Source organism: Cebus imitator, unplaced genomic scaffold (assembly GCF_001604975.1).
Source record: "Cebus imitator isolate Cc_AM_T3 unplaced genomic scaffold, Cebus_imitator-1.0 Scaffold32, whole genome shotgun sequence".
Taxonomy (NCBI): Eukaryota; Metazoa; Chordata; class Mammalia; order Primates; family Cebidae; genus Cebus; species Cebus imitator.
The window spans coordinates 1,594,258-1,617,096 of record NW_016107347.1 but is presented as its reverse complement, the minus strand read 5'-3'; the positions used below and the strand labels follow the sequence as shown (position 1 = coordinate 1,617,096).

Genomic DNA, 22,839 nt, shown 5'->3' with positions numbered 1-22,839 from the left:
CATTATTACCTCAATTCTTTTTTCTAAAAACACAAAAATCTCTTCTATAAACGCTTTCACTTACCTCATAATATAAAGGTGCACTACCGCCTACAGATTTTTTTGCCTTTTTAGACGAAGCAGATCCAAGGGTATTTATTTCATTAATCTGTAAGAAAATTATAATTAAAAAGCCTTATTTGAGGAATACTTAGATATATGTAACTTTCAAATATCTAGGGGACCTGAGGGGTTGGGGAACCTAGCAAGAAAGAGGTACGTCTGAATTAGGTAAAATATTTAGAGTCACTTTGGTAAGTTGTCAGTAATTGTATGGTTATGTGCCATCTGGCAGGCCTTTTCTATATTATTGCTCTCCTCTGACCTCTGACAGCTATGATTCTCTGTAGCCTTCATTTCCCATTAGTCATGTACCTCCCTGGAGTCTTAAATAGTCTAGTATTTTATAATTATTTAACTTTTATTAAATATTTTCTCACAGATCCTAGTATGGTGCCTGGTATGACCTCAGAAATCCTTGTGAGAGAAATGCACGTTGAATGAACAAAATTAATGAACAAAAATAAGTTCTTTCAGATTGAAAAACCCAAATTTATTCTAGCTAGTTACTTAAAATAATCCATCAAAATTTACAAAACAGCCCAAAAATATGATAGTTTATTTTAAATTCTATTACTTTAAGTAAAAAAGTCTTCAGGGGGCTTTGAGGTAGGAATGGACAGGTACCTGCTGGAGAATGTCTTGCCACGATGCCATACTGAAGAGTTTACGCTGAGGGACCTGGACAGCCAGGGTAAGGGCTTGGATGAGAAGATCATCTTGAATCTGATTCCCAACCACAAAAGCAATGGAGGCCTTCCAATCGTTCTATTAAAAATCAGACAGAATTAGATTTAAAATATTCCTGAATACGTCATTTTGTGCCAAACGTTTCCACTGAGAAACAGGATAATTTTCCTGTAAACTTTATAGACAGAGGTGACCTTGTAATGTATGTGATTCTCTGACTGAAGTAGTCGCAAGGCGGCAGTATTGTGCCAAGTTTCATGCAACTTGACCAAAAAAATTTTTTTCTTGAGAAACTAGGCCTTTCATTTTGAGGAAGACAATTTTTTAAAATGACACTTTCACTAGAATGCTGTCCAATAATAATCCGGTGTTGGAAAGCAATCGCCCATTCCTATGTCACAAATATACATTAAGATGCAATCTCAACAGACAGGAATCTTTATTTTTTCCCCTGGTATATTCTAAAATTCTAAATAGTGGTAGGAATATAGAAAAAGCTGAAAAAATTGTTAAATGTTGGGTCATATTGGATGAGCTGCCAAATGAGAACTGAACCATATCTTTTTCTCTTAGTGTAACACAAGAATCTCATTGCTAATTCACAAGTGAGTCCTTTCCACTCCCAGGAAATGGGTGAAAATATTACACTTGGACATGATATTTTGCATCAAGTAATTAAAAAAAAATAAGTTACTAAAGAATTACATTCAGTACTTTTTTCTCTTTGTTTATTGTAATTATAATTTCTGTTGGGAGATTAAGAATGGCAGTCACTAGATTACCACACATTACCTACTGTGAGGTGCTGAGGAAAGAGCTACTCATGCAAATCAGTATTCCTGCTTTTGAACACTAACAATCTTAGGTGGAGATGAAACAAATAAACATGATAACGACATCAGAAAAGAGAGAGAATAATAAGGGAGGGTACTCTAGTCATGTGACCTCTCTGGGCCTTAGTTTCCCCATTCGTAAAATAAAGGGGTTGACAGGTCAATATCTAAGCATCTCTCTAGCTCCTCTCTAGAGGTCTGATTCAAATACAGTAAAACAGTCTCCTGGTGGATACCAGAACAATGTTTAGATTTGAAAAGGTCACACAGGTTTAGTAAAATGCATCATTTTATGTGGTTTCTCTGGTTTCTGCCCAGTTTATAATCAGGCTGATGACAGAACTAGGGTATAGGTGGGAGAAAATACTTAACTGTAAATCCTTTCTTACCATCAAAGAATGATTATCCTTAAATTCTTATTTTCCTCCATGGAAATCTATTAACTACCTAACAAGACTCATCCAATTCTCAAGGCTATCACCAAACCAAAAAACACATGTAAAAGCATAAAAATGTAAATTTTACTTGCAAACTGTGTGTGTGCATGCACGGATGCAGGTAGGTGTGACTTTGTGTGTTTTTCTCTGTTTCAACGAGTTGAAAGCATTCTTTTTGTCTCTAAATTCACCAGAGGAAGACCGACCATTTGTTTTTTATAAAACATTCTGATTCTTAAAAGTAGGTATGATATTTACAATGCATTATTTAGAAAAAAAAATCCATGATCACAAAATGACCTTTCCTGAGTTTGATGCCTTCTTTTCTCTCGTCTGCTTCCTAGGTCAAAGCTGCAACTGTAGGCATCATTACAGGGGGGAAATCTGTTTCATTCCACAATAAAATACACCAGTTCCAGAACAGGCAATACCTTGAAGTTCCTGGCAGCTACACCTTCCAAGACAGAAGATTCTAATAACCACCTTTACCCCCTTATACTACTCTCCACTGCAAATTTCCTTGCCAATATTTGAAAGCTGATGGTGACAAGGAAAGGCTGTCTTTATGCCCCTTGGGGGCAATTGAGAGAGTCCATCACCTATCTACCCATGAGTATTTGCTGTCAAGTCAGGTGTTGGCCATTTGGACCAGAAACAAAGAAGAGGGGAGGGGGAGGAGGGAACTGACGATCACTGTGAATCTGCCATGTGTCAGGCATATGTCATTGAATCCCTAAGTCACCCTACAAAATAGTTTCACTATTGTCTTATAGATGGAAAAACAAAGGTCCAAAAAAGTTAAATGGCTTGTTCAAGGTCATTTTGGCAGAACCTCATGGAGACCATGGACATTGCTTGCAACTTTGTGATCATTTTAGAACAGTTTTGGGAATAAGTCTTTGGGCTCAGAATGTCTTTCTATAATCATTAAATTGCACCTAATAGGCTACCTTGGCCATAATAAAACTAATAGGCAAAGATTTATCTCACATGTATACACAAGTATAGAGCCTTCAAAAAGATTATGTATTAAATACTTAAAACATCATATGATTACTTTTTTAAAAATAATAATTTTACAAAGGATCAAAGAGGTTAAAAAATTTCCCAAGTTTCTTTCTCTCAACTGCAATGCTCTTGTTCCTTTGCTCCAGGAAACATCTTAACATAAAATTGTTCCTCCAAGTCATGGCACTAGACTGAAAATTCTGGGTTTCTGAAGTAACTCTGAGACAGTCTGTCCCAGTGAGAGCTGGTTCAGATTTGTTTAGAGCTCTCCATAAGAGCTGAGGATCCAGGCCACGTTGCTCCATTTTGAGGAGTCCAGCTCTGTCCCCATTACCCATCTATGCTCTCTTGCACGCCAAATGTGTGCTTTAAAATTGGATCGATGTGGCAAAAAGGAACTCATAACTTTGTCAGAGTTGATTTAGTGTCTAATCACTTGGCCAGAACCTGAGGAAACATGACAGGGACCAGTCAGACAGTAATAATATAGAGAATGCCCACAGAGAAGGATGCACTCATTGTGAGCTGCAGCAGGGGGCAGTGAGATGCTAGCAAATATGCAATATTCAACTAAGGAAGAACAAGTCATTTCCCCATATCTAATTGGACAGAATAGCTAAATAAGCAATTATCTGCAAATGCAATTTCTGAGTCTTTCTCTTAGTATTCCAGGGAAACCAGAGATTCCAAACTTCCACCAACTGGCAGCATTTTTAGAAAGAAAAAACTTGAAAAAAATTGGACACAGATTAGATTTGGCAAAATACAATCAAAATATGGGTACCCTCTACCCATATCCTATCCCAATATGCAGTTAAATGAAGTCCTTAAATTTAAGTTCACAGGAAAGCAAGGGAAATTTAGTATGGAGAAAGCCAGGGTTGACCATTGTGGGCACTTGAAAGTACAATGTGAGCAACCCAATTGCCCACAGGCTCCTGACTACACCCAAACTTCTTAAACTATCTTAACAAGTTTAAGAAGTTTGGGTGCAATTAGTGGCATGAGCTGAGAGAAAGAAAAGATTAATAATTTTAGAAAAGATACATCCAATGGTGGAGGAAGAGGGTCTAGGCCTGTCACACCAAAAGCACCTTAGGGAATCAAGTTGGCTCTCTATGACCTGGAGGCGTGTGTCGTATGTGATCATTGCTGAGTCCCGCCCCTCCTAGTGATTGATAAAGACGTTCAAAGGATGGGAGTGAAGTCATGTATGGACACAATCCATTTCCTTTTATTTACTTTACCAGGCTCACCTAATTTGAGGCCTAGCAGGGGAGCTTCTTAACCCAGACTCTTACATGGTAGTCTCCTAAGGCAGGAAAGTATTCATGTAAATGCAGAGAAACTGGCTGTCTCACAGAAGCCTACTGTCCCAGAGACACAGGGTAAATTTACAACTGTTTTTCTTTCATGTATTGCAAATTCTCCACATTTTACTTAGGCATTTCATATTCTTAATTGCAAAAGCCTTTTCAAAAGCAAGTGAAAAGTAGCTTTTGGACAACTGGATTGTAATTGCTTCCGTCTATTAGCACAAGTAATCAGCTAATATAGGGAAAAACAAGGGCAGGGCTTGTAAGCTCTCTTCTGCTGCCTTTGCTAGTATGACAGGGCGCCTGTGTCCCTGAAGGACTCGAGATGAGAGTCTCATAGTCCTCTACCCAAAACAGAACAGGGACTGATGAGGTCTATGAACCAGCAGTGGCCAGCGCCCTTGTTAGGAGAAGCTGTCTAAATGCCCCAGGTAAAATCAATGCAACATTCAAAAAGTCAGGTTTTATTAAGAGCTAGTTAACACTGTACGAATATGCAAACCTGTACTTTATGTCAATACTCTGATGAAATGATAGCCTTTTTGTTAAGTAGATTTACTGCCAAATGGACAGAGATTTGTGAATGTCTTTCTCATACCAGATTTTTTCTTCAAAAAGAGTCTTGGATCTGCATCAGAAGGAGTGTTGGTATGGGCTTTCGGCCAGCAGGAGAAATATTTTTATTACATAGAACTGGCTGCTACAATCCTATTTGTGTGATTTAACTGTAAAATAGGTTGAAAATATAGGTTAAAAATGGGCATATGTTATTACATAACAAACAAGAATACTATTAATGACCATGCTATACACTAATCTAACTCTTTACTCTACTTATTACTATAGACTCTAATTATATATATCTCACAGTTTATGATAAGTGCTATAGTTTGAATCATACTGTTAAATTAATCCTTATTTAGGAATTGGACCACACGACTGCTGTATTTTGTCATCTAGATTGTAAACTCCTTAGGTCAGAAATCATGTTTTCTATGCTTTTGCACTTCGTGGTGCCTGGCAGTGAATGGGAAACAGCAGGGTTCTATACGTAAATATCTGTTGGTGGATATTTTAAAGCAACAGGGAGTACATTTGGATCCTGAGAGGGTTTTGACCCTCGAATCATAAAATGCTAGAATGCAGCATGTCAGGAAACTGCAGGGTATACAGTCCATGGCCCTGGAGTCCTTCAGGAAGAGAACACACTATATCTGATCTAACATGGCCCACACCAGGGGTCAGTGACAATGGATTGGGCAATTGGGCCTTGTGGCCATTCCTTGGCTTAGATGTATTTCCCAGGAGTGACTTAGACATGCAACCAGATGCTAGGGGAAGGAGGATGCTCCTCCAGAGAGGAGAAAACAGTCAAAGACACACATCCAAATGTGCATTGCCTATAAAACCATTCCTCCCCTCTCTCTCCTTCCTGCTTTCTCCCATTTCCTATCAGAAGGTACCTTGAAGGCCTGATCCCTCTTTCCTTCCCAACCTACTATCTATAGGCTGCAAGTTCAGGGGTTTCTTTCTTTTTTTTTTTCAGGGTGCCTTAGAAATTCTTATAAGTTTGATTTATGGTGGAAGAATATCAGGATGGAGTGGAGAGAGAAGAGAGGCAGAGTGAAGCAGCACACAGTGCGTGTGGTCCTGGTCCGTAATCTGGGAGAGGGCCGTAACCTGACACCTGCCCCTGCAGCAAAGACTGCTTGATTCACCCTCATCTTGACCTCTGTCTAGGGATGTGCTAAAGCTGATTGCTCATGGCTCTTCCCAACTCTCTTCAGTAAAACTGCCTTAATAATTGGAAATATACTACAGTAGGAATATTTAAACTAAGGCGATGGCAAACACTACAAATCGGAGATTTCCACGTGTGGAACAGGTTACTAAACATCTACCAGCACATCACAGCTTCTATCCCAGGAAGAGTTGCATGTCTAAGACTGACTTAGATATGATTTTTATTGGGAAGACCAAAGCTGTCTCTGAGAAAATATTAAGGAGGGCAAAACAGATTTACTCCCTCTCTTGCACAAGAACCCCACCTCCATCCCAAATACACACTCTGCAGCAATGTCTGCTGATGTTGCTTCAGGTGTGACCTAGTCTTAAGTCCTATCCTTCAAAATGGGCTCTACAAAAAGCAAGTATAGAGACCACTGAGAGGAGCAGGGTCAACCCACTCGAGGACTCTCCTTTCCTCCTGACCATTTCCCTACTTCTCCACTCAGGCATCTGCACATGGGGGGCAATGATCTGGGAGATCCCTAAGCATACCCTGCCCACAAGTGACTGGATTCCTTCACACTGTGGTGGCCCCTTGAAGAAGCATGGGGCATTGTGCCACAGTAATTAAGAGCCGGGTCTGGAGTCACTGAGCCCTGATTCAAATATCAACGAACAAGCTGTTTGTCCCAGGGCAAGTTACTTAACTTCTCTGTGCCTCATGCATAAATGAAGATAATGATAGTAGCTGTCTATTGGGATTGTTGTGAAGATTGAATGAGAAAACCTATAGAAAGATAGCATCTCGCAATAATCCTAGCCATCCTTAAGTATATTACTTTGGGGGCTTCTGCTCTTCTTGGTCATTAGAACAAACATGGTTAGTCCATGCAAGCCACTTTAAGTGTGGAGAACTTATGAGAGACCCAGGGGAAAAAAATCAAACAGAATATCAACTGTTTCATCACAAAAAGGCAAATATAAGTTTGAACAACATTTTGTAAAATAATTTCCTCTTTGATAATAATAAACTTGTTAACTGACATGTTTCTAAAATACTCTAGGTCCTTGGAAGAGAGGACCAGAATCATGAATGTATTAGTTTAAAATTCTAAAGGTATGTATAATAATTTTTCAGAGTCATGGGAGAGAATGTGTGTGGCATGAGAAATCTTCAAGTCATTTTGTGCCCGTGCAAGTCTGCCAGAGACATTAACCCATCATCAACCACAGACACAAGCCAAATATCAATTAGAGTCAAATGAGAAGGCACTGAGCTTTAGACTTTGTGCACCGGCTGTCTATGAAGACGATGACCTCTGAGGCGGCCATACGGACGACTGGGGGTAGAGAACAGTCCCAGGCTGCTTTCTATTACAGATGTGGATCTGCTTACTTGGCTTACAAAATATGAAAATGAATCGGTTGTTTGCTGGTTGAACTGCAAATGTTAATCTGGTCAGCTTTGGACATCCAGGCCTAAAACATGGATGTCATGCAGGGCTAGTTCTTAAAATAAAAACAGAGGAAATAAATAGAAGTTTATTTTTGATGGAGAGCCTTAGTGCACCCCTCTCCCTAGATAAGACAGGTTTCCTGGCCTGCTGCTATATTCTAGCTTTGCAGAGCTCATTACAGACCTTACCAGAATCCACTACCTCCTTCTCCTAGATATTACCTGCTATTGAGCTCAGAGTCTTTAGAGTTGATTTGGAATTTTATATATATATATATATATATATATATATATATAGTTAGTACATTATTATATATGTACCATATATATATATATATATATATATATTTTTATATATATATATATGGAAGCTTTAGTGCTAGGACCATTTTAAAGTATTTCTTCTAATATCTGCATTTTCAAAAAGGAATCCCAGTGACTCCTGAACTAACTCAAAGGGATGCCCTGGTGGTTATTTCAGGCTGTGAATTGGTCCAGTGGAAAAGGCTCCCCTAGGATTATACCAGAACGGACCCTAAACAACTTCCTACTTCACCCATGTGCCTGGCATATAGTAGCATTCAATAAATGTTTCTTGAACTTAGCAGCCAAAACCACACACTAAAGAGAATTTTTACACATGCATAGCATGGGAGGGCCGACTGAGTATGTGGCATTTTATCAGCCACACTCAGCACTTTGGAAGGACTCATATCTCTGAATCACTCAGAATCTGAATTAGAGAAACAGCTCATTCCTTTGATGTTTAAACAACACTATACATGGTTTATATTCACTGATGAAAAACCAGTAGTCTAAAAACAGCTTTACTATGCATGTATACACTGTCTGGTTTTCCTTGTCTTCATAAATATTAAATGTGATCACCAGTGATTGAAGTTCTGATGTAGATATGCAGAGAGGTTGGGGTAGTGTCAAATTCTGCCTCTGTGGTTTCTTAGTCAAATGACTTTGGGCTTGTCTTTGTGACTCACTTTTCTCATTCAAAATGATGAATCTATTAATACAACTTTCAAAAGACTATTGCAGGACCCAAGAATGAATATACCTAGGGTCATTTTGTAAATTTGTTGAGCACCACATATATGTAAAAGACTAATATATGCAAGGGAAATATTCTAATTTTCTATAGAAAGTTCTGCAAAAATGGGTTAAAAGAAGCGACTGATGCAGTGATTTTGAATTTAGATATGTCCTGGGGATCTTCTCTGGATTGTATAGCCTCTGGCTTAGGCTGTTTGTTTTTCTTTCGTTTTTCACAGAGTCTTCGGCCCATCCCACCAATCTAGCACATGAGCTTAATTCAGTTTTGCTCCATGCATCAGAGAGTTTTAAGACAGCTATTAAAGCACCACATGGAAAAGCTTTGCAGGGAATTCTACTCCACAGAGAAACCACAGAACCATTACACACCTTAACTATCTCCCCACCCCCAACAGTGGGCTAAAATTACGGCTCCATTATGTTAGTACAATCCAACCAGTTTTATTGCTTGGAGCAAAATCTGAGATTCAAAATGAACTTCAGAACATAAAAAGCAAGGCAAACCTCAAAAGGAAACGAGCTTCTTTGGGTTTTCAAACAAATATTACATATCAGAGACATTCTTCTAACAGAAGAGACCAAGAAAAGCCAAGAGGAGTCCTGCTAATTGCTCCAGAAATGTAAAACTGGAATCAGAGACTCACTCCCCAAAAAAGGAGATCTCTTTTCATCATCATATATTAAAAGCTACAACCTTTCATCAACTCCTTCCTCAAGCACAAGACCTTCTTTGACCTTGCTTGAGTTCCTTCAATGTTGCATCACTATCTTCCACATTAAAAAATAAGATATATTTTCAAGATTTAATGTTAGCTCATTATTTAGTCTATTGTATCCCTTTTGCTTTGTTTTTCCTTCTTCCTTCCTCTATTGTAAATGTCATTTATACATTAAGCCTTGTATATACTTCGTGAATGTGTTGTGCCTTGGCAGTATGGCTACCCAAAGGAAACAAAATAACCAGCCAATGCTCATTCTCATTCGCCATCCATGCTACACAGCTGTTGCTCAGTTAATTCAATCTCATGGACGACTTTTTCGCACAGCAAATGCAAGTGTCTTCACTAGTTCCTTGTTTACTACAAAGCCATGGATATAATTTAATTTCAACATCCATCTTGAGTGAAGCATATCCAGGACTATCTCTACTAACACAAGATTGTCCTGGCTACTAACTCTATCTTATTCTTCCCCAAATTCAATAAAATGTCCGTCCAAGCATGGGGAATATTTTGGCAGCCAAATTACCCACCTCATAATATTCCTAATGTCTGAGCATGCATTCTGATTTTTAGGTCTACAGATATGGTCTTCAAATGACAGGGTGAGAAAGAAGGGTTAAGGAAAGAGGATCCGTGGGGCAGTCCCAGATCTTCTAGAGAGCTGACTTTATATTATGCTGGCAGGAACGATGGGAATATCTCCAACAGCTCCCTGGGGGTGTGTCAGAAAAACTATGAGACTGTAACTTGAGCAAGAATAGTGTCAGGGAATCTGTGCACTACCTCAATTCAACAAAAATGAGTAGCAGTTCAGCTCAATGGGCATTTATCATATTAGTATGACTAAATGTATGTGATGTAACGAACTAAGGGATACACAAAATGACTAACATAGGAGTGTGAAGATGAGCAAACAATGCTTGTATCGTGAAATAAATTTCTAGAAACTATTTCTTGTCAGGGCTATTTAACATCGGTGGTCTTGACTGGCCTTTATTGAGGGAGTTAGGGTCCAGAGCTGATGCTGTGCAGTGATCCTGACTTCTCCAGGTCCTCAGGACACAGCAATCGTGCTAGGAAAGTAAAAGGCAGTGGAGACCTATCTCAGAGTAAGGAAACTGAGGTAAGACCCCAACAGACAAGTGGAGGGTAAAAGTATTAATCAAGATCAATCAATCCTAGTGGAAGGGCAGATAAAAATGTGAAGAGTGGAGGTGTCTGACGTAGTTCCTGAGATCTTTCTTCCAAGGATGCGTGTAACTTTCTTTAGAGTTCCATGCAACTATCATTTTTTTTCAGGGAAGGGTTTCTTAGGAGGCAAACCAAAAAGACAGGTAGAGGAGAGCTGGGAAGGAAGGTGTCATTGAAGCCAGGGGAGGGATGGTCCATGTAGTCAAAGGCAATTAGACGGCCACCAGTGACCTTAGTAAGAGCAGTTCTACTTGAGTGAAACTGCTTCCCACTAATTCCCTCACTTGTATAATCCTACACACCCCCATAACTCACATATCTCCTTCATAATATAAACCCCCTTTAAGGACCATGTGACAAAGTGTCCCCAGTCAATGATTAGAATAAATTTTAAGCCCTAGATCTGGTTATGGTTCTTAATTTTCTCCAATTACACAGGTACACGGAGTCTATTTATTGGATACGTTAGGGCAGTAATTCATTATAATTATTCCTCTCCTATTGATTCCCTAATAGAGTCCTCACAATAGCTCTTTCAATGGTGTAATAAAAAGGAGCACTGGATTTAGTATCAGAAAACATGATTGTTAGTCCTGATTCCAACCACATGGTCTTGGAAAAACATTTAAGAACTTACAACCTGGACCTTAGCAAAAATAATAATACTTAGAGAAGAAAAGTTATTCATTCATTCAGCTAACATTTACTGAGGAGTTACAAAAATTGAAATGGGCATGGCATTGGGAATACGCATAAGGCATAATCACTGCCCTTTAAACAGCACCAGCCTGGGGAGAGAAATACACAAAAAAAGTAAAAAGAGATTACATATAAGAGTATTTCATAGCTACAAAGCACTGTATACAGTGCCCATTTCTATTATCATGTTATTCACCCAAATGTCTTTACTAATAATTACTATTTACTACATGGGTACCTACATTGCACGGGCTGCCCTAGAAATGAAGGAGGCAAAGTTGAATAATATGGAGCCCAAATTGTTTCATATTGTATTAACCAATTCTGCAATTCATTTTTTTCTCTTTAACATTATGTTTTGAGGTCTATCCACGTTGAGATATACAGATTTAGTTCATTTCTTTTCATTGCTCTTGCCTTATTTATGTTTGCATCCTTTATTTCTAGGACAGCACATGCAACATAAGTATCCAAATAGTAAATATTAACTATTAGTGAAATCATATAGTAAACAATACTATATGTTATTCATGAATGTAGATAGGCTAAGAGGATATGTATTCCATTCATATTAGTGTTTGCTTCTGAGGAGAAAGAGAAAGAAATGGGACATAGAATGGGGGTGAGGACTTGTGTTCTCTGACTTTTTACAGTGTTTACTTAAAAAAACAAAATAATTTTTTGTCAGGGTACAAATGTGCTTGTCACATTATCTTTTGGTGCTTTTCTGCATTTAAAAAATTACTGAAAAAAACTGTCTGCTCTCAAAAGACCAACAGTTTAGTAGAGGAGACAGATACAGAAACACTTATAATACAAGGTGATATGCATTATCCTAGAACCCATCTCTCCCTGTGTCTTAGGAAAAGCCTCATGGGCAGAGGTCACTTGAAGAATTAGTGGGATGAATTTTTTGTCCATGCTTGCTTGTCCACTGTCTATCTACAGGGTGACCTCATTCCCACTGCCTGAGAAGAGAAAGCTTTTCTTGTCAATGTTTTCTATCATTTTTACATTTTTCATCTTAAAACATCCTTCACTGGCCCCAAGAACTTACTCCTTTTTCTTGCACAGAGGAAAACATTCTGATTCCGTCTTCATTTTACTAGAGCAAATGACCTCTTCTCTAACTGTGTTGCTTCGATTTTCCCATCTCTCCCTCACTGTTTTCAGTGTGCTCCTCTTTCCCCTCTATCCTACTTCACACATACACAGCCATCTTCACCTAACCCCAGCCTCCCCACTAACCATTTTCCCTTATGATCTTTACACTTCACAGTCAAACTCCCCCCAAAACTGACCTACACCTAAAGCGCCCACATTCTGAAAGGCCACAGTGTCCTTAATTCCCACAGTCCCTCTTCCACCTCTTCCCTCTCCACCAGCACCGCTACCATACACCCTATTGAAACTGCATTCTGGAAAACCACTGACGATGCCCTCATTACCAGATATGGTTGCCTTGCCTATTCTCCCAAGGTGTTTGTAGGTGGGAGACTTGAATTGTGATTTTGTGACCTTCTCTCTGATTTGACTTTCATGACACCACCCTGTTCTCATTCTGCCCTTACTCCTTTGGCTGTTCCTTCTCTGACCATCAGGTTCTTTCTCTTCTTCTGTCCCATAAACAAAAACCTTTTAGGTATCCCACAGAATTCTGTTCTCTTGGCACACACTACCCATGGATATTTTAACTATCCCATGCTATTGCCTCTGTTCTGACAATTCCCCAGTCTACGTCTCCAACCTTGCATTATGAGCTATATAGTCCATATTTCTGACTTCCTGATGAACATCTCTACTTTAACGTTCTGCCATAATCTCAGAGTCAGTATGTCTAAAACTGAGCTCCTCACATCTCTCCATACCGTAACAACATAACAAAACAATCAAGCAAAAAAACTCCCTATCACAAACTCTAAAAATTAAGTTTGGACAGGCATGGTGGCTCATGCCTGTAATCCCAATACTTTGGGAGGCCAAGGTGGGTTTATCACCTGAGGTCAGCAGCTCAAGACCAGCCTGGCCAACATGGTGAAACCCTGTCTTTACTAAAAATACAAAAGTTAGCCAGGCATGGTGGTGGGCACCTATACTCCCTGCTACTCAAGAGCCTGAGGCAGGAGAATCACTTGAACACAGGAGGCTGAGGTTATAGTGAGCCGAGATAGCGCCATTGTACTTTAGCTGGGTGACAAAAGCACAATTCTGTCTCAAAAAACAAACAAACAAAAACTAAGTTCATTTTACTAAATTCGTCAGTCTGAAGTTGGCCATTTCTCCCAGTCATCATAACTTAAAATCTCTTCCATTCTTCTCTCAAATATGCAATCACAGTTGCCTTCTTCCCAGAGTTTTTTGAATCTCTCTCTTCTTTTTTATTCTCCTCACTATTCTCCTAGTTCTACCAATAACTACTTTGAATCCGGGCTATTAACAATACCATCTAGAGATTCTGTTAAGCTTCCAGCTACTCTCATCTCCAAACTATTAATTCTTCTAAGACATAAATTTTATTATTCTGTGTCTTCCTTCATATAGAGCCCAAACTCTGAAGCCTGGAATTCAAAGCCCTTTACATTCTCATCCTAACATATTTCCAACACCTTATCTTCATCACTTTTCTAAACTCTTAACAGCTCTCAGGCAAATTGCTCTGTGCAAATTCTTGAGACTGAATTTCATCATATATGTGGGAATACTATTTTTTTGGTTGTTTTGAGGAATAACTATGATTGTGTGTGCAAAGCACACTATTGTTAGTGGTTAACTGGCATCTCAAACATGTCGTGTATTTTCCTCTCAGCCCTCTGCCTTGCTTAACCTGGTCCTTTTATTCAGAATGTCCTTCCAGGTGAAATTCCTGCCTCACCTGTGACTATTTCCCTAAGTATCTCAGCTCAACAGTCCTCCGATTGCCTATTAAAACTCATTGTCTGTATTACATAAGCAATGCAGTACTTGCACTGTGATCGTGGCCTTAGAGAACGTCTTGAATGCTAGTGTGGATCCGCTTTGCAGTTGTTAAAGCATACATCATCAGGGTCCTTCTGGGGTGTCTGATTCGGTAAATTTGTGGGACCTAAGGATTTTGATCTCTTACAAGTTCCCAAGTGATGCTGAAACTTCTGGTCCAAGGGGGCCAGAAGTCCCACTCCGGGGCCCTTCTCTCTTGCAGGAGAGAAAGCTGTTCCCCTTTCTTTCTTTTGCCGATTGAACCTCTACTTTTAACCTTACTCCGCATGTGTCTGTGTCCTTGATTTCCTTGGCATAAGGCAACAAACCTTGGGTATTTACCCCAGACAATGACACCGCTTCATCAAGAGCTGAAATATGGCTGTAATAAACTATTTTTCACACATTTTCTTAGGCTGGTGCCAAATTCATAGAATATGCATGGCAAGTTAAACAGTAGGCTTTTTTGAGGGTACTTTGACTTTACAGTTATAGTAACAAGTGTAAATTTTTAAAAAATCTTTCTTTTTTCTCAGCATCCTATTTGATGTGAAGGCAGAGGTGGTCGAACTTAATATTCCTAACCTTAAAGTAGTTTAATGAAAACTCAAATATATATACATACATGAAGTCGTATACATTTTTAGGATCACATGCTTTTTCATTGGTGTTCATATAATTTTGGAGGTTTCCTTGCTATTTCTACTCAATATATGCTGCTTGAGAAACTGATATAGTGTCTGTGCCACCCAAAACTGCACATTACAATTATATTTAACAGAAAAAAACACTAAGAACAACACAAAAAATAATGATGGTGAAGGGTGAGGACAAAGGAAAGCCAGGAAACAGAATTTACCCAAACATTTAGAAAGCATTTCACAAGTTTCTATAAGAAAAATATTGAGTTACCATGGAAGTATAGGAAATGTTTTGTCATGGCTAGAAAACTGGCTTAAAGACAAATGTAAGGTTAATTGGGCACTTTTCTGGACAGAGAAATGTGAATAGTGGGGATCCCTGAAAATCATCCATAGATGGATCTTATATAACTGTTTTTATACAAGATATAAAATAAATTAAACAGTGAAACTTAAAAGTACAGGGTTCAGTGCTGGGAGATTTATTTTCTTGTCATTTTGTCGATTTTTTTTTTCTAAAATTGCAGGCTAAAACTCCACACCTTTTGCATGTCACCACCTTGGAATAATTTTTATTGTAAACACTTACCATTGAAGCCATTTTTCTTGGTAATCAATGATATTGTTTGAGCTATTGCAGGTGCTATTCTGTCTAGCCTCACCAGATCAATAAAAATCTTTCACCATCTTCAGCATCATAAAATTTTGCATGCTAAGTATTAACTGTTTTGCATGTGAAAAACTTTTACATAAAATATTTAAAGCTTTATTAATAGTGATTAAAATTTCACTGCATTGATTTATATATATTTTAATATGTTATTTATATATTTTTAATATATAAAATATTCTGTGTAAAAGTTAAAAACTTTTACATCAAATATTCAAACCTTTATTAATAGTGATTAAAATTTCACTATATCAATTTATATATTTTCCAAAAGGTTTGTGTTCTCATTTCATAGACAAATGCTTTGACAAAGTTAGGACCATAAATCTACATTGAAATGGTATATCTGTATAGATAACACTTTTTGAGGCTCAACTAAGTATTTCATGTCTTACAATACTCACTATGTTTAACTACATAATTCATTATGTTAAAAGTTCTGATGATATGTTCAAAAATGTCTTTTAATTAGTTTATTGATATAGTTTGATAACAATTTTTTATTTCAAATACTTTAATGCATAAAGCTGATTTATGATGTTATTTAAGTTTTCTATCATTAATGATTGCAAAATTTCTTTATTAGAAACATGAGCGAATTCTACCAGACATAAAAAGAGGAGCTGGTACCATTCCTTCTGAAACTATTCCAAACAATACAAAAAGAGGGAATCCTTCCCAAATCATTTTATGAGACCAACATCATCCTGATACCAAAACCGGCAGAGACTCAACAAGAAAAGAAAACTTCAGGCCAATATCCACGATGAATACAGATGCAAAATTCTTCAATAAAATACTGGCAAACCGATTGCAACAGCACATCAAAAAGCTTATCCATCACGATCAAGTAAGCAGGCTTCATCCTGGGGATGCAAGGCTGGTTCAATATACGCAAGTCTATAAATGTAATTCACCACATAAACAGAATCAAAGACAAAAACCACATGATTATCTCAATAGATGCAGAGAAGGCCTTCAACAATATTCAACAGTGCTTTATGCTAAAAACTCTCAATAAACTAAATATCGATGGACCGTATCTCAAAATAATAAAAGCTATTTACGACAAACCCACAGCCAATATCATACTGAATGGGCAAAAACTGGAAGCATTCCCTTTGAAATCTGGCAGTAGACAAGGATGCCCTCTCGCACCACTCCTATTCAATATAATACTGGATGTTCTAGCCAGAGCAATCAGGCAAGAAAAAGAAAGAAAATGTATTCAATTAGGAAAGGAGGAGGTCAAATTGTCTCTATTTGCAAATGACATAATTGTATATTTAGAAGATCCCAACATCTCAGCCCCAAATCTCCAAAAACTGATAAGCAGCTTCAGCAAAGTCTCAGGATACAAAATCAATGTGCAGAAATCGCAAGCATTCCTATACATCAATTACAGACTTAAAGAGAGCCAAATGAAGAATGAACTGCCATTCACAAATGCTACAAAGAGAATAAAATACCTAGGAATACAACTAACAAAGAATGCAAAGGACCTCTTCAAGGAGAACTACAAATCACTGCTCAAGGAGATAAGAGAGGACACAAACAGATGGAAAAATATTCCATGCTCATGGTTAGGAAGAACCAATATTGTGAAAATGGCCATACTGCCCAAAGTAATTTATAAATTAAATGCTATCCCCATAAAGCTACCTATGACCTTCTTCACAGAACTGGAAAAATCCACCTTAAACTTCATATGGAACCAAAAGAGAGCCCGCATAGCCAAGTCAATTCTAAGCAAAAAGAACAAAGCTGGAGGCATCATGCTACCTGACTTCAAACTATACTACAAGGTTACAGTAATCAAAACACCATGGTACTGGTACCAAAACAAAGATATAGAACAATGGAACAGAACAGAGGCTGTGGAGGCCACACCACACATCTACAACCATCTGATCTTTGACACACCTGACAAGAACAAGCGATGGGGAAAGGATTCCCTGTTTAATAAATGGTGTTGGGAAAACTGGTTAGCCATGTGCAGAAAGGAGAAACGGGACCCCTTCCTGACACCTTACACTAAAATTAACTCCAGATGGATTAAAGACTTAAACATAAGACCTAACACCATAAAAACCCTAGAAGAAAACCTGGGAAAAACCATTCAGGACATAGGCATAGGCAAGGACTTCATGACTAAAACACCAAAAGCACTGGCAACAAAAGCCAAAATAAACAAATGGGACCTAATTAAACTCCAGAGCTTCTGAACAGCAAAAGAAACAATAATTAGAGTGAACTGGCAACCAACAGAATGGGAAAACATTTTTGCAATCTACCCATCTGACAAAGAGTGAAGACACAGAATCTACAAATAACTAAAACAGATATACAAGAAAAAAAAAAACCCATTCAGAAGTGGGCAATGGATATGAACCGACACTTTTCAAAAGAAGACACATATGTGGCCAACAAACATATGAAAAAATGCCATCAGCACTGTTCATTAGAAAAATGCAAATCAAAACCACATTGAGATATCATCTCATGTGAGTTAGAATAGTGATTATTAAAAAATCTGGAGACAACAGATGCTGGAGAGGATGTGGAGAAATAGGAACACTTTTACACTGTGGTGGGAGTGTAAATTAGATCAACCATTGTGGAAGACAGTTAGCAATTCCTCAAGGACCTAAAAATAGAAATTCCATTTGACCCAGCAATCCCATTACTGGGTATATATCCAAAGGATTATAAATCATTCTATTATAAAGACACATGTAAACGTATGTTCACTGTGGCACTGTTTACAGTAGCAAAGACCTGGAACCACCCAAATGCCCATTGATGACAGACTGGACAGGGAAAATGTGGCACATATACACCACGGGATACTATGCAGCCGTAAAAACGATGAGTTCGTGTCCTTTGTAGGGACATGGATGAACCTGGAAACCATCATTCTCAGCAAACTGACACAAGTACAGAAAATCAAACATCACATGTTCTCACTCATAGGCGGGTCTTGAATAATGACAACACATGGGCACAGGGAAGGGAGCATCACATACTGAGGTCTGTTGGAGGGGACTAGGGGAGGGACTGCAGGAGGTAGGGAGTTGGGAAGGGATAATATGATAATATAATAATTATATCATGTATATAATATGATAATATAGGTGATGGGGATGGAGGCAGCAAACCATATTGCCATGTATGTACCTATGCAACAATCCTGCATGTTCTTTACATGTACCCCAGAACCTAAAGTGCAATAAAATATATATATACATATATATATATAAGAAATATGAGCTTTAACAAATACTCTGATTTTTTTTAAAAGTGCTTTGCTGTTCAGCTTTTACCAACATAAACTTTTAACTTCATTTCCATCCAACATTTATATCAGCAATAATAATCAGTTTTTTAAGTTGACTCAAGTTGTTTTTCATTTTAGAAATATAAATTGTTTACTTACGTTATAATGATTTTTGTATAGTATCAGAACATGCCTCCAGTCGTGACTGATTTTTTTCTTTGAATCTCCTGAAAATTTAGAATCTTTACCTATTCATGTTACTTAAAGAAAAATTAAGAAAAATAACCAAATTTTGAAGTCTTTTTACTATGGGTTTTAATACACTTATTTAATGTATTTATTTAATATATTTAATTTTAAACTTATATACTATGTATTTAAAACTATTCACGCAAAAAATTGAATTGTATTATAATTAAATGTAAAACTAAACATCAGAAATAATAATTTGAGGATGATGATTAACTGGTATAGATTTTAGATATAGGAGTAGAGATTTTAGATACATTTCAAAGGCAGAGCCAACAGGATTTACGGATTAATATGGCTTGGTTCCAAGTCCCCACCCAAATCTCATGCTCAGTTGTAATCTCCAGTGTGACTAGATCATTGGAGGTGGACTTTTCGTGAATGGTTTAGTACCATCCTCTGGGTACTGCCCTGACAATAGTGAGTGAATTCTTGTAACATCTGGTCATTTAAAAGTGAGTGATGTGGCATCTCTCTCCTCATTCTCTTGCCCCTGCTCCTGCAATGTATGACACCTGCTCCTCCTTTGCCTTCTGTTGTGACTGGAAGCTTCCTGAGGCCTCCCCAGAAGCAGAAGCTGCTGTGGTACCTGTACAGCCTGCACAACTGTGAGCCAATTAAACTTCTTTTCTTTATAAATTGTCCAGTCTCTGGCATTTCTTTATAGCAATGCAAGAATGCGCATATATTGATGAATTGAGGAGCTGATTATGGGTACAGAAAAGGAGAAAAAAGAATGAATGCAAGATTTGGGCCCCAGTGTCTGTCTGGGTGAATGGTAACATCTTTCAATGAGAAGGTGACAACTTTGCAAAGAATAGCCTTGAAAGGAAAAGTTGGAGTTTGGATCTGAGATACTATGATCTAGATGCCTTTAATTCTTTTCAGCAATGTTTTCAATATCTGTAAGACAGGTATGACCACTAACTAAGATTTGGAGATATCCAATTTAAGTTACCACGACCAATGAGTTGTGACTCATTCGGGAGCTCAAAAAAGGAAATAGGCCATAAGGCTAAGACAGTAACAAATAATCAGTAAATTTAATCAAGTAGATATTTTTTTAAAGATCACTATGTGCTTATCACTATCAGGTGCTATAGCCAGGAAGGAGGGAATTCAAATTTCTAAACCTTTGCTATGTTCCAGGGATTAGCAGGGCTGGAACATATATTCTGTAAGAGAATATAAACACAGTAGATGACACTTAAATTGATGAACAATGCAAAATAGACAACAAAGGTAATAATCGCTGAAGTAGTTTAGTGAAAGGAGGGATATCGGTGAGGGTCATAATGGTGTGACCTGAGTTTTTTTCTCAGAGATATAGGGGAGGATTTTAATGAGCAAGAGTGAGATGGAGGCAGGGAAATCTTCAGGGCCAGAAACTGCTTGGATATAGCAGCATGGGATTGGGGACCATTTGACTGGAGTAGAGGAAGATACATACAGATAGGCAGAGAAAGGCCGCATTAGGCAGGGCAGTGAAAGCTGAGTAGAACACCTTGGATTTTATCCTGTGGGACTGGGAGCCACTGACGGTTTCCATGGCTAGAGCTCAAACAGTCGCCGTGTCTTAACCAACACTTTCCTAGGATGTTGCCAAACTCATATTGGCAACACTTATATTTTACTTATATTTAATATTTTTCACTTGCAAAAAAAATGATCACATATAACATCTAGGTGGATATTTTGACATACTAATTCCCTTCAGTTCCAGAGTCATTCAAATAATACAGTTTTGTCCAAAAAGAGAAATTATAATGTGAGGTTATGAAAAGTCCATTTCCCTCTCAACATTCTTCCTAGCAACTCAGCTGTTTTCATTGGCTTTTATTAAAACAACCTTTGTGTGAACTGGCAATTTGTTTTGTAAATATCAATGAAAGCATATTTCAGAAAATATAGTAATAAAAACCAACCCAATTTCAGAAATCTGCTTGCTGCCAGACGTCAGTCTTCAGCTCATATTATGAGTATTTCCAGTAAGTCTTAAATACACATTAACATAAGAAATAGCTTGCTGTTTAAGATCAAAAAGTTGAAAAACCCTTTGCTGCCTCTCAAAAATTGCTCAAGGGTTCTGTCGAATAAAATGCATTTTCCTTTTTGATAAACTACATTTATAAGGGTTTCATGCACTTCAACTGAACTCTTCCTTCCCAAAACCTACTTAGATTCAGTTTATTATCATCCTAGCATTTATATGTTTTATAACTTTGCTTATTTAAGAGTTTTGGGATATTAATATTTCAACAATATCTATTTTGAACTCATATCCACTTTCCAACCCTTTATAAGAATTAGAAGCTTTGTTCAAAACTCTAGGAACTTCTATTACTATTTTTCAAGTTAAGCACAACTTAGCTATTGACACTAAGCCATGTTTAATAATAGGAGAAAATTAAAAATTAAAATGTGATTCCTCAATTAGAAGTATAAAAAGGAGAAGGACAGGCTGTAAGCTAAATGTTCTAAAGAACTTTAACTTGAATGCCTACTGGCTGGCAGATGAAATATCTCTGAAGAGCGAAATTGGTCATTGCATAGTTCTTCTCAGGACACAATCACAATCATCCTATATATCTGCTATCATGCCTTTTTAATACAAATGTTTTCTGTAAAACATCTCCTAATTCTACTAATTGTCCTGGTTCCCATAACATACATTTCTTCATATTTCAAAGTTAAATGGGTAAATTAATTCAGTATAGAGTTTGGGTGTACACCACATGCCTAAACCCATGCTAATTATTTTGGGGTACCTATAAGGAAGGTAAGATGTGATTTTTAGCAGCTCATGTTCTATTAACACTTGTGTTCCATATAACATGAAATACAAAGCAAAACTTCAAGATGTTCTATAACTAAGTATTAAGTTATAAGAGAGATCCTAGAACCAAGGTGAAGGAAGAATAACAGTGGCTTAGGGTTTCTAGGGAAGTTTGCTGCAAGACATGCTTTATGAGAGCCTCAAAGATTGGATGGATGGGCAAGGAGTGCAAAGGTAGAAGTTCATGTCAAGCAAGGAGACTGAGTGAGAGAGCAGAGGAGAGGGAGAAAACTCATTTATTGAAGGTGTATTAGATGCCATGTGTTATGGAAATATTTATGAAATAAAATAAACATCATTTAATATTCACAGCAAGTCTTTGAGGTGGCTATTATTGTCTCTATCTGACAAAAGGAGAATGAATAAACCTCAGAGTGGATAAGAAAGCTGTTTAAGATCACCTGTTACACGGCTAACAATCACAATGTTTGTGTTACCCAAAGTGGAGCTTTCTCCAGCAGCTCACTGCCTCCTTTGTGTGTCTATACAGCAGTGAGGTAACTATCTTGCCTGTAACAACTCAATTTGGTTATTCTGTGAAGTATCCTGTGGCTTTCGTCTGGAGCCAGACTAGAAAGGGGTGAGGAAGGCTGGCTAATTAGACGCTGTTCAAAGTGATTATAGATGGTCACTTGCAATTTTTAAACTGGGAATTAACATGGTGTGTGCAGTGTTTAGGAAAGATAGTTTGACAAACAGAAATAGGTAATTCCATGATGAGTAGTAAGCAAAGGGCTCTTTTAAAAATCTAGGGATCAAAAGATGTGAGTGAGCCTAGGCTATAATGAAGGCATGAAAATGAAGAGAAAGAGATAGAAGTGAGCTGCTACAGGAAAAATCAAGAAGACTTAGAGGCAGAATACGGGGAAAGAACAAGACCAGTGGATTGTAGATGAGCTTTAGTGACTGTAAGAACTATAGGGCCATGGACAGAAATGGGAAAGTTGAAATGAGGAGGTGATCTGAG

The 22,839-nt window shown here is 37.8% G+C and overlaps 1 protein-coding gene across 1 annotated transcript in view; it reads right to left on the bottom strand.

Moving 5' to 3' along the window:
* The window catches only part of SPAG17 (sperm associated antigen 17), a 246,270-nt gene that overhangs the window by 210,270 nt on the left and 13,161 nt on the right, over positions 1-22,839 (bottom strand). The window contains exons 2-3 of the mRNA XM_017524168.2: positions 727-867; positions 65-148 (exon numbers count right to left, since the gene is read on the bottom strand). Coding sequence (XP_017379657.1) covers positions 65-148; positions 727-867 — 225 coding nt within the window. The remainder of the gene's footprint in view (positions 1-64; positions 149-726; positions 868-22,839) is intronic.